Source organism: Oreochromis niloticus, linkage group LG10, assembly GCF_001858045.2.
Source record: "Oreochromis niloticus isolate F11D_XX linkage group LG10, O_niloticus_UMD_NMBU, whole genome shotgun sequence".
NCBI lineage: Eukaryota > Metazoa > Chordata > Actinopteri > Cichliformes > Cichlidae > Oreochromis > Oreochromis niloticus.
The window spans coordinates 20,043,294-20,055,984 of record NC_031975.2 but is presented as its reverse complement, the minus strand read 5'-3'; the positions used below and the strand labels follow the sequence as shown (position 1 = coordinate 20,055,984).

At 40.4% G+C, this 12,691-nt stretch overlaps 1 protein-coding gene across 1 annotated transcript in view; it reads left to right on the top strand.

The window, feature by feature from the left end:
- The first annotated feature begins 4,929 nt into the window (after positions 1-4,929).
- kctd16b (potassium channel tetramerization domain containing 16b) overlaps positions 4,930-12,691 on the top strand; it is an 85,426-nt gene continuing 77,664 nt past the window's right edge. Inside the window, exon 1 of the mRNA XM_003446941.5 lies at positions 4,930-6,806. Coding sequence (XP_003446989.4) covers positions 5,969-6,806 — 838 coding nt within the window. The 5' untranslated portion in view covers positions 4,930-5,968. The remainder of the gene's footprint in view (positions 6,807-12,691) is intronic.

Sequence of the window (12,691 nt, the reverse complement as noted above, 5' to 3'; positions counted from 1 at the left end):
AGTGGGCTTCCTGGTAACTAGCCATGTCTCCAGGGAGAGCAGGGGGCCTAGTTTAGCAGGGAAAAGCTTCATGGCCTTGTGCAGAGAGTGGATAAGGAGAGGTTTTCAAGAGTAGAGCAACAAAGTGACACAAACCAAAACCAAACTCATTTTTAACCTGCTGAAATGAATAATACTAAAAAAAATCCCATGTTGCTGAAATCACATTGCTCCATTGGCAAGAGGATATAAAACTGTCAAAATTCATAGACATGCCCTCAATTTGTCAGTCTTGACATTTTGAGCCACAGAGGATTACTCTCTGCTCAAAATTGTTTGTGGGTCACATTACTGACATTGTATTATGAGATATGACGATTGTGTCAAACAGTTCAATCTACTTCCTCAGTGCAACTGACTCCCACATTAGATCTGTTTGTTGGAACCAGCTAAAAATATCTTGTTTAGATACCATATCTGGGGCATCGGGACTTGTTGCCGACTCCCACAAGTACTTCATTGAATTGATGTTTGAAGATTGATGTCAGAGAGACAAAAATATTCGTTAACGATAATGAGTTCATTAGTGTACTTCTAAAACAAGCCAAAAACATTGCTCAGCAATGTTTAAAGGCACATTTGAGAATGATGACTCATTGGTTTAGTAGCAGCAAGTGTTGGAGAGTAAACACTTTCAGGACAGAGTTCAGTCAGCCTGCATGGATCATCTAATTGAGTTGGAGTATCGGCAAGTTATTATTTTTTGGTTTTGTGTATGAATAAATAAAACAATAATGAAACAAAAGTCTTTATAATTCAATTAACTAAAATAGAGCCTTTCCTTTTTCAGACTGTTACAATTGTGGACCATAGTTTTAAATTAAACAAACAAAAGGAAAAACTGAGTTTTCCACTTTAGATGATTTAGTATTGATAAGCTGTATAACATCTTTTTAAAAATCTGAAATATTAATAGGGGCAAAAGTGTTTGAGTCGGTTTAATGCAGTGTTTCACCACAGGGCGATTGTCAACATCAAAATAAAAGGTTTTTGCAATTAGCAGGCTCTTAATATCTGCCATTCCACCTTCTGGTCACATGCAAAACAGAAGCCACCAGCTGTATTTTTTTACATTTCCCACACATATACATACATACACGGATCAGGCATAACAATATGACCACCTGCCTAATACTGTGTTGGTCCTCCTTTTCCTGCCAAAACAGCCCTGACCTGATGAGGAATGGACTTCACTAGACCCCTGGAGGTCTGCTGTGGCGTCCTGTAAGTTGCGAGGTGGGCAACTTACAGGACGCCATGGATCAGAGTTGTTTGTCCAGCGTGTCCCATGGATGCTTAAGTAAATTGAGATCTGGGGAATATGGAGGTCACGATAACACCTCAAACTCATTGTTGCGCTCATAAAACAATTCCTGAACCATTTTAACTTTGTGGCAGTGCACAAATCCTGCTGAAAGATGTCACAGCCATCAGGGAATACGGTTTCCATGAAAGGGTGTACATGGTCTGAAACAATCGTCCAGCCAATACAATTTGGCCCTTGTCAAACTCGCCCAAATCCTTATGCTTGCCCTGTGGGGACAAAATGTTCACTTGCTCCCTCATGCATCCCACCGACTACCAGCTGCCATGATGAAGAGGTAATCAGTGCTGTTCACTTTACCTGTGTGTGGTCAGAATCTTATGACTAATCGGTGAAGTCTTTAAGAAAATCATTCATGCACACACAGACACAGCCTCGTTTCACCTTAGAGGACATTACATTGGCTTCCATATAGTATAATCCACTTAACCTAACTCTAACCCTATCCACTATCTGATTAAATCTTAATCTAACCTTAAACTGAATGTTAACCCTAAAAATTGCCATAGAACCTGATTTTGCTTGTCATTAAAGTGAAGTCAGGCTATTGCAATGTGACTGCGCAGATTCATGTGCCCACATCATTAGTCATACAAGCAAAAGTGCACACGTTGCTCTCAGGCCCTGTAATTTCACAGTGATTCAATAAACTTGACGGCTCCCTGTTGGTAGCAATGATGAATTAAAAAATAATGCTATCACTAATATGTTTTAAATAACACCAATAATCACTTTCCTCGTGTATCTGACTGAAATGACTGCTCTCTTGTAGAATTCAGTGCTAACATGCTCGAGTTTTTTCCCTGTGAAATTTTGCAAATAATAAATAGCTGTCTATACGTAAAAAAAAAAAGTTAAAGTACACGTTTGAGAGATAACTAAGGTTTTCATAGAAACTCTTGGTAAATACTCATCCTCTCTGAGTCGGCTGAATTTATGCATTGAATGTCTGCCTGCTGTACTTGCAGATTTCCCATCTAAGGCCTGGCATCATTCAGTGTGGCTGTAATGAGAGATGGAAGTGGGAGTAGTATGCTGTTTATTTCAACCATCTGTGACTGGCCTGAAAATTTCCCTTTAATAGTTTTCTCTGCACTGCACAGGAAGAAAATAACTGTGCTGCCAGTTGATCTGTATCAAGGAAGAGGAGTGTTCACCAAGTCGCTTTCTTTTTCAAGTGAAAAATTAAAAATCCCTGTGATATAATGTCTCTCTTTGAAAAACCATAAATTATTAATGTTGCCGCTGTGCTCGCAGAGTGAATGTTTGTGTATAGCTTTAATTTGTTAATGTGAAACTAAAAGGATTTTAAAAACATAGAGCGCAAGGACATAATTTGGAAATTGTAACTACTGCACAAGCATGTTTTATGAAAACCCAGTAAGTATGACATTATAACCCTAACAGAATAAATCAGAATCCTGCAAAAGATAATTTCCAAAAACTGATTTTCTGGACTTAAATGAAATAAATTATTTGAATTATTTGAAATAATTCAAACCTATGTTGATACTGTACATTGTGACCTGAAATGCAGGCACGGTGCACAAACCATAGATGAATGTGTCTGGTGATGGTGTTGCTGTGTGTTTTGGAAGACTACACCAGTGAATCAAGTGCTCTTTGGGGACAAAGAAAGCTAAGGTGAAATTAATTTTGTCAGCACAAGCAGGTTCAACTCCTTACAGGTGGTCAATCGTCTGCTCTTTAAATAGCAGCACAGTGGGGAGTGTTGTAGTGCCCACATGTATTTATGAAGACGCAGCCGACATGGCCTACTTCTGGGTGACTGCTGATGTCCGGGCACACCTCCTCTCTTTCTGTGTGTGTGTGTGTGTTTGTGTGTCTGTTTGCATGATTGTATTTTATACAAATTTTTGTGCGACTTTACAGCTAAATTGATGGTAAACCTGGTGGTTTAATTCTCAAGCGATAAAACCACAAAAGAAAAAAAACAAATGGTCACTTTTTTCTCTCTAAGAATTTCATTTCCAGTAATTTTTGTGCAAAACCTGTGAGGTGTGGGTGTTGTGTTAAAGCAAAATTAAAAGTTTAAAAGTGCTTTTAAAAAACCCACATGACACCGCATCCCATAGAAAGGCATTAATAGCACTAAAAGCACTGAATGCAGGATGAGATTGTGCATTAATACCAAACGAAAGAGAAGCGATTCCAGTATAAATGTTTTAGTGACTTTACTTTTTTAATTTATCTGCTGCGTTTGATTGCCTTTTTGGCTATGTTGCTTTAAGCTACAGTTAAAATGGATGGAAATTAGAATTAACACTGAAATAGAAAAGTAATGGCATAATTTTCTCAGTGGTAGGGCATACACAACAGTGAAGGAATACACCTGAAAATGCAGTTTTGCTCACAGCAAGGTTGGTTAAAAGTGGACAGATGAGCTCCAAAGGAAAATAAATTGCTGAAGGCAATCAACCAATCAATAAAATACAAACATGATTTGGACTTTCTGAGATCCAGCAGACTACATATACTTCATTCTGACCCACACTTCTTATATACAAGTCCCTCTTTGGTTCTGCAACACTTTTCACCATGCAGTAACTGAATTCTGTATAATGTGCTGACTACTTTTGTCCCCATGACATAAAATTTTGATTGAAAAAGAAAAGAAAAAAGATCCCTCTTTGTAAAACTTCCCCAGAAACAGAAAAGTGACAATCCAAGCCTTGGAATGTCTGTCCGGAAAGTTTGCAAATGCAAATGCAAAACTAGCGCAGCATGCATAAAATGCATTAATTAACGCTAACTGTAAACCAAAAAGCTTTCACCCACTAATTCCATCACCTCTCTGTGCGAGGATATCTCCATGGCACTGAAAAAAAGGAACTTGAGAGGGAGAAACATAGGGAGGCGCTGTTGTTCATTTTACAAAGCAAATGCTGAAGGCTCACACAATATTTCAATTCAAAGGTATTTTTTTTTATCTGAATTTTGAATGTAGATATTTGGACTTTGGATTTCAATTTGTAAAACAGTCCTAAAATGGAAGGTGCAAATATGTTGCACGACAGTAACGCACTATGGTAACATAAACATGTCCTGTAATGATGTATTTAAACTAAATGTCATGCAAATGGATTCAAGCTGCGGGTCAAATTACAGCATTGTGCTCCCGTTATAATAATGGCACAGCGATGGATGGAACATTTCTTCCTCTATGCACAGTAAGCGGCTGGGAAATCTTAAAAAAATATATTTTTCATTGCAGCTCCTTAACCTACGACAGCACCAGTTTCCCCACATTTGCATACAGCGGTGCTAGTATTACAAATGGCATAGGTTAATATAGCAAACTTTAGTGTGCTGTATATTCAAATAGGGACAAATGATTTTTGCTCAGTGCGGTGTTTACTTACACAGATGCTTGTGTTTGCATGCGGGTACATGTAGGAGAGAAGGGGCAACATTGAAGACACCACCCAACTCTGTAGGGGAAGGGAGGCGGTACAAGTGTATGCGAAGGAGAGTGGGGAGAGTGTATGTTAGTGTGTGTGTGTGTGTGTGTGTGTGTGCTCGGGGAAGGGGCTGAGAGAGAGAAAGAGGGAGAGAGAGAGAGAGAGAGAGAGAGAGAGATGCTCGTTTCAGTACCGCGGACAGTTCCCGGTAACAGCAGCCAGCAGTGGTTCGGTCCTTTCTACTGCTTTAAAGAAAGAAAAAGAAATCCAAACTGAGGTTTTAACACCTCTTCGGGACATAAAAAAGAAAAGAAAAAGAGTCGTATATGGGGTTTTCTGTGTTTTTTTTTTTTTTTTTATGAATAGGAGGGTACTTTAAATCAGCGCGCACCAGGCGACATGTCTGGATGTTGTGACAAGCTACAGACAAAATGATTAGAGGACTGTGTTTGCAATCTCTGCGAAGTTTCTCGTCACTGAAAGGCTTTTTTCCTCCTCCCGTCATTCTCTACAACCTTCAAAATCGTCTGCTCTTGAAAGGAAGTTAAAGAAAAAAAAACAACAAAACAAAAAGAGAAAAGTGACAGCGTCGCATTTGCACCTTTTTCATTTCGGGCTAGATTCTAAAATAAGTTGTTCGACTTTTTTTTCTGGTTACGTGCGTTTGTGGAAAAGGACATATTTCTATTGGATGTTACTTTCAAAAACTAAAAAGGCAAGCAAGGCAAGTGCTTTCTCCCCCCTCCATCCGGTCAAATAGCCTTCTTCCAGCACTCACTGGTTTTCCATGTAGGCTAATGCTCTTTTCCCAGAGGCGAAGGGAGTCCCACAACCACTAATGCAGTCAGCTTTTTGATGCGCCAGAATACATTCATCCTCTCTTACAACGACGATTCTTTACTCCATTCAAGTTGCTCTTTTCAGTTTTGCCAATTCGAGACTACGAAGTGACATCTCCCTCTCCATTTTCGACAACTGTTAAAGACTGGTAGGTGATAATGGCAATGCAGCCATGAAAAATGCTCATTCGGATCGCTGTGAGATGAAGTTGGAGGTCCTGCGTCAAAATAACACGGGGCACAACTCGGGCAACTTTTGACACCGACCCATCGCTTTTTTCTTTCTTTCTTTCTTTTTTGAGACTTGTGGTTGAAAGAGGTGTGTTGCCTGCTTGGAGCTGTTCATGACGGAAACGATGGCGCTGAGTCTAAACTGCAGGACTAATCCCAAAGAGCAGGCATCAGTTCAGAACAGTTTCCCAGATGTTGTTGAATTAAACGTCGGGGGACAGGTTTATTACACGCGTCATTCAACTTTGGTGAGCACCCCAAATTCGCTGCTCGGTAAGCTATTTTCTTCTAAAAAAGACGCATCTAACGACTTAGCAAGAGACCCCAAGGGTCGATATTTCATTGACAGAGATGGCTTTTTATTCCGGTACGTGTTGGACTACCTCCGGGATAAGCAAGTTGTCCTCCCGGACCACTTCCCGGAAAAAGGGAGGCTCAGAAAAGAGGCTGAATACTTCCAGCTGCCCGACCTGGTGAAGCTGCTGACCCCTGAGGATATCAAGCAAAGCCCGGACGACTACTTCCACAGCGACTATGAAGATGGGTCCCAGGGCAGCGACCACCGGCAGTGCCCGCCACCCTCTCTCGTTCCCGCGGACAGAAAGAGCGGGTTCATCACTGTGGGGTATCGAGGGTCGTGCACCATGGGCCGTGAGAGTCAGAGTGACGCCAAGTTCAGGAGGGTACCTCGGATACTAATATGCGGCAGGGTAGCCCTTGCCAAAGAAGTGTTTGGGGAGACGCTGAACGAGAGCAGGGACCCGGACAGGACCCCGGATCGGTACACCTCCCGGTTTTACCTCAAGTTCAAGCACCTGGAGAGAGCTTTTGACATGCTGTCGGAGTGTGGTTTCCAAATGGTGGCCTGCAACTCGTCAGTCACAGCTTCGTTCGTCAACCAGCACACAGAGGACAAGATCTGGTCCAGCTACACAGAATACGTTTTCTACCGTAAGTCACACTGGTGCTTTAGTGAACGAAAGGTCACCGTTTGCAGGCGTGCACGCACACGCAAACTTGGAACGCCGCTAGAAGGCGCACATGGGTTGTCAGCTGGCGTGAGGGGAATATCTGGCTGTGGGGATGGGTGGGCCTTCCTAGCTGTGGACTCTTTTGAGTGGTGTGAGCGTGCCAGTCACTTTATAGTGGGTGGTGAGATCCGATTGTCTGTATGGCAGTGCTCTTACACCTGACTTCTGCCAGCAGATTTGCTCGTTGACCAGCAGCCTGGAAGATTTCCATGATAAAGAACCATTATATATAATTCCTTGCATGGATTCCACATTTCTGTGCCCTGTAGGTAGCCTGGATCTTCCTCTTTAAACGCAAGCACAGCTGCAGAGTCAGGTTTGCATTCTCAGTTGAAGTCTGAAGTTTTGTGGAGCGAAACCTATTAGAGATCATTTCCTGTAATTGAGGTTAAGCAAAGGTTTTCCACTTCTCCCTGGAAGCAGTGAAACCTTGCAGCTAACACATGATTGACAGGCTAGTCTGTGTTCCGATTCTGGCGTGTTCAAATCTATTACAGCATGCTGCAGCCTTCAGTGGGCTCTTATATTTCAAACGATTTAACCGGATTTTAAAAATTTCACAACCATCTGAGCCAAGGCAGTTGTGAGAGCAGTGATTCATCAGTGCTTGCCATTTCTTATTATGGTACAATTTGCTATTCCACCTCCTCTCTGCTTTTATCCAGACCATCTTTTCAACTTCTTGCATTCCCTCATAGCTTTTGCTACTGCTTTCCTTCCATTTCGCCATCTTTGCTGCTCAGTAGCTGCTGGCAGAGTGGTAGTAAAGAAGATATCATCATGACTGTTATACTGGCTCTCATAAGATTTTATGAGGCAACAAAATAATCCATATTTTTTAATCTGAGAGTATATAATTTATAACAGACGTCATAATGATACTGTGGATGTTCTTAAGTTTTCAGTACCTGACTGCTTAGATGACAAAGCTTTTGTCACACAACCCCTGAAATGGTAGCAGGGGGGCATTTTTAAGAAAACAAGAACAATTCTGGAAATAAAAAGGCCTCAGATTTGATTTGACATATTCTAAGATAAAACCAAGTCACTCAACTACCTCACTGCATTTGATCAGGAATTATATCATAGCATTATGAGTACATGTAAAGACTATGGGATCCTATACTGGTCATAGTTACCATCCCTTTCAGTTTCTTAATGTGGAAACAGTGTTTGGGTCATAGATTTTTTGGAAAAGGGCACATTTTTCTTTAAATGTTGCCTCTGTACACCTATACAGAGTGTTTTAAATATAAAATCAGTTTGTTGGTTATTGGATGGATATTTCAAAGGATTTTATGTCAGTCAAGGAGAAATAGTCCTGCAGTCATGCACTTTAGTTGTCTTCTGTGGTCTTTCTATGTACCAGATTGTTGATTTTGCCACTCCTAAAGTTTTTGCTGTCTCCCTCATAGCTCTATTTGGGGTTTTCAGTTTAATGATGGCCTCCTTTATTTGCATGGACATCTCTGCGGACCTCATCTTGAGATGTCAGTGAAAAGCTGAAACCACAAATTACAAGTTCAACGCTTGGAATCAACTCAACATGTTTTATATGCATAATTTGCCATGTAATAATAAGGGAAGAGACCTCATTTGGCCATAAAACGTCTTGTCATTCAATTCAAATTACTTCTGAGTCTCTGAAAATGGAGGACTATGCATAAAAATGGCTGCAAGTCCTAAAAAATGATTGCACTTCTTTTATGAAACTTTTTTGAGTTAAAGCTGAAAGTCTGCAGTTCAATCACATCTTGACTATTTCAATTAAAACTGTGCTGCGGTGGCCTATATGTCTAACTGTCCAAAAACGAATGGACAGAACTGAATGTATCAATAGTTTGATATTAAATTTAAGTCTTGTCACATAAGCAAGGTACAGAGGACAGCATCGTGAATATAGATGCAAATAAAACATTTTAAAGCTGACAGCAGTGTTGTGCCAGATATCATCACGTGAAAAAATAAAGGAGAATATGTTTCAATGTTGTCAAAAAAGGTTACAGTTCTAAAAAATAAGAGTTGTGACCCTGACTTATCTCCCAGGTAACACTCGTAATGCTGCAATCTCTCGGTTTAGTATTTTGTGAATACGTGTTCATTTTGCTGATAATTACATTATATTCTATGCAGACTTCTGACTGGCATCCTTTTTATCCCAGCAGAAAAAGAAAACAGTGCAAATCAGCTTGTCTGTTGCAGTTTTTAGCAGCAGCCATGTTCTAAATTCCTATTCCATCCTCATTCCCAAGACATTTGTAATTACATAGCAGACCGTTCTCCTACTTTAAAAAACTGCAATAAAGCATTGGACACTGTTTTATATTCATAAGATTTTCTATTTCAAAAGGTAGACATCTAACCCAGTTTTTTAGCACCACTGGCTTTGTTGTCTCAACTCAATGCCCAATCCTCCAGATGTTTGGCAAGTGAAAAGAGTTCTGAGCTAATCTGCACAAATTTTTACATTTAACATTACATTCTAAAACGCTTATTTTTTAACATGTTCATACAATAAAATAAGGCCTTTATTAAATATTACAATAATCTTTTTTTGTGCATTGACAAACTTGTCATTGCCCCCAAACTTATGGACCTGACTGTTTTGCCTTTGTCCACAACTATGGAGAATTTTAAATCAAACGTTCAAGGTGTGATTGAAATGCAGACTTTCATATTTAATTCAAGGGGTTTAACTAAAGTTTTGTTTTTAGTGTTTAGGGTTTATAGTAATTGGTACACATAGTCCAACATTTTCAGAGGCTCCAAAGTAACTGGACAAACTAACATCTTTCAGACATTTTTAAATGAGTGCCTGATGTTTAGAATCCAGGGACATAACAAGATACTGTGTTTTGTCCCTTGAGATGCTCTGCTAGGTCTTTACCATCAGCTGAGACTTGTGGGTCTTTGCACTCGGTTTTGTATTTACTAACTGAGAAACATGCTTTAATGGGCTGAGATCAGGTGACTGACTCGGCCATTGCATTGAGAAACCCTCGGGTTGCTTTTACAGTATGTATTGGGTCATTATCCATTTGTACTGCAAAGTGCTGCGCTGTTAGTGTTGCAGCATTTGGCTGAATCTGAGGACAGTATAGCACCGTACACTTCATAATTCATCCTTCTACTTGTATGAGGAGTCACATTATCAACAAACACTAATGGCAGCCTGTTTGACCTGAGCTTTCTCTCCTTTTAGTTTTTTCTCCTCACATAATTCATTCTGCTATTTTTAATCTTGTCTGATCTTGTAGGCTGTTTTAGATATTCTCTGACAAAGTCTAATCTGGCCTTTCTGTTATCCATTCTTTTAAAAAATATCAAATTGTTTATTTGCCCCCCTCCCCTGTGAAAGTTTTATTTGGGGCTTTCAGCCTAACAAATATTAGTCCTCACTTGTGTACGTGTGTCCTCACGTCATACACATAAAACTGCTTGTTATTCAATTCTAGTAGCTTCTGTATGTTGTGTCACTTGTCAGTCACTTGTTGATTAATTTGGAATGGTAAATGAACTGGTTCTTATGTAGCACTTTTCTACTCTGCCTGAGCACTCAAAACGCTTTATATAACTTACCCCATTCATAACAGCTTCTACTGAAGTGCTTTCTATCTAACAGTCGCAAACATTCCTACTCCTATGGATGCATCAGAGAACATCTTGTGGTTAGTATCTTGCCCAAGGATATTTGGCATGCACACTGGAACAGCCAGGGATGAAACCATCAACCTTCTGATTAGTAGATGACCTGCTCTACCTCCTGAGCTACAGTCACCTCAGAATCCAGTATAGTGGTGTAGAAAATTATATATTTGAAAAAAAAGAAAAAAACCCAATAAAAAAAGGAAAAAACAAGCAAACTGATGGACCTAACTTCATTTTTTTCCACCTCTGGGATGAGGGCCAGAGCCCCTGGTTTCAAAAAACACTGAGTCATGCATTCATCAGCGGCCTTGGGGAAAACCAATGCTAATCACATCAGTCAAATGAACATGTGGTCCCAGAGCAAACTGGAGTAATTAAAAAAACAACAAAACAAAAACAAAAGAAAACAAATGAACAATCAAACATAAAAACGATTTGCAGAGCTGTGTCCAGAGCTCTGCATTAAATGCTGGCATAAAGCACAATGACTCGAAGGCTCTTGGCTCTCATAACCTTCAGAAGTAGCACTAACAAGCTAAATAAAGTGGTGTTGAGGGCTGCTCAGATGAACACACACACACACACACACACGTACTATAGACACAGAAGTGTGTCACTCACATTGCTTATACAATATCTGTGGACTGCTGCTGCCTTTCCTTGCTTACTGACAAACAACAAATGCTTCCTGGCTTTGTTGACAAATGTTCAGCTTGTTAGAGGCCACACGCTCAAAGGAGAGTTCACAAACAGTGGCAGATGTGCTTTGGCCTGTACTTCACTTCACAGTAGATATGCACACAGGTAAGCATGGTATTTCTGAGCTTGTATAATGCTGCAGTCATCTAGTGGATTAAATGCAGTCACTGACAGTCCCATGTTTATCTGCCTGTCACATTTTTGGTTCGCTCATCAGCCCCCCTGTCTCCCCCGCCCCCACTACGCACACACACACACACACACACGCGCACACACACACACACACACACACACACACACACACACACACACACACACACACACACACACACACACACACACACACACACACACTCTTCCTCTCCTTCATTGTCTGTCTTCTGTCTCTTTTCTTTTCATGTCGCCTCATTTTGTCAGTCATACCCAACTCTTCTCTCTTGTCTCGGTTCCCACTGTCCCTCTCCTCAGCTTCATTTTGCTACATGCGCCGCAGGGGTAAGGAGCGCTGTGGCGGCACCAGTTGCCTTTACATGCCTCACTGAAGCGTCACGCCTTCTGTCTTGCTTCTTATTCACATCTTTGTCTGTGTGTCTCTGTAATTATTTATTTTATCTCCAGATTTCTCATTCCTCATTTGAGGTATTCTATCAGCCTTTTTAATGTACACTACTGTTAAGTCTGTTAAGTTATGTGTGCCTACTTTTGCTTACTTGTCATCTTAGGCTGTTTATGTTTTACGAAGGATTTTACTTGTTTCAGCTTAGCAATGACCCCTGCACTGAGCAAGTTCCATAAAAAAAGATTTGTCCCACCGTGTTCTGGAAAAAAAACAAGTCTGCTGTGTATTTAGCCCTTCCTTTAACCTCACTTAACATCTTTTGGATGAATGGTATCATCAGCTGGAGGTCTTACCAGTTTCACTGCCTTACTAATGCTTATGTGGCTGAATGGGTGCAAATCTCTGCAGCTAGGTTCCAAAATCTTGTTAAGAATATTCCCTGAAAAGTGGAAGTTGTTACGGCATGACAAGGAGGACTGTTGTTTTGTGAAGAGCTCTGCAAAAAGTGCATTTGCTGTCGGTGCAGTGTTCAGTTGTTTAAAGAGCTTTGGCCATGTAGGGAATCTACCTGACACATCAGTGTTACCATTACCAGCTGTGAATCATTTCCCTTAGGCCTCACAGTGGGTTCTGTACCAAAATACCCTACAATTAGCTAGCTAGTGTTACCAAAAACCTAATTGCTTGTTTTAGTCAAATGAGTATCTTCAGGGAAAGCAGGCTAAACAAGACAATGCTGTGTCAAGTTTTTTTTCTCGATTTTTGTCCATGGATAAATCTTTCTTTGCACAGCAACAGTCTTGATTGTCAGCTATCTTGTTATTTTATATTTAGAACACACACAAATGATTAAAAAACACACACACACACAACAGAAATGACTGATCTTTAGACACATT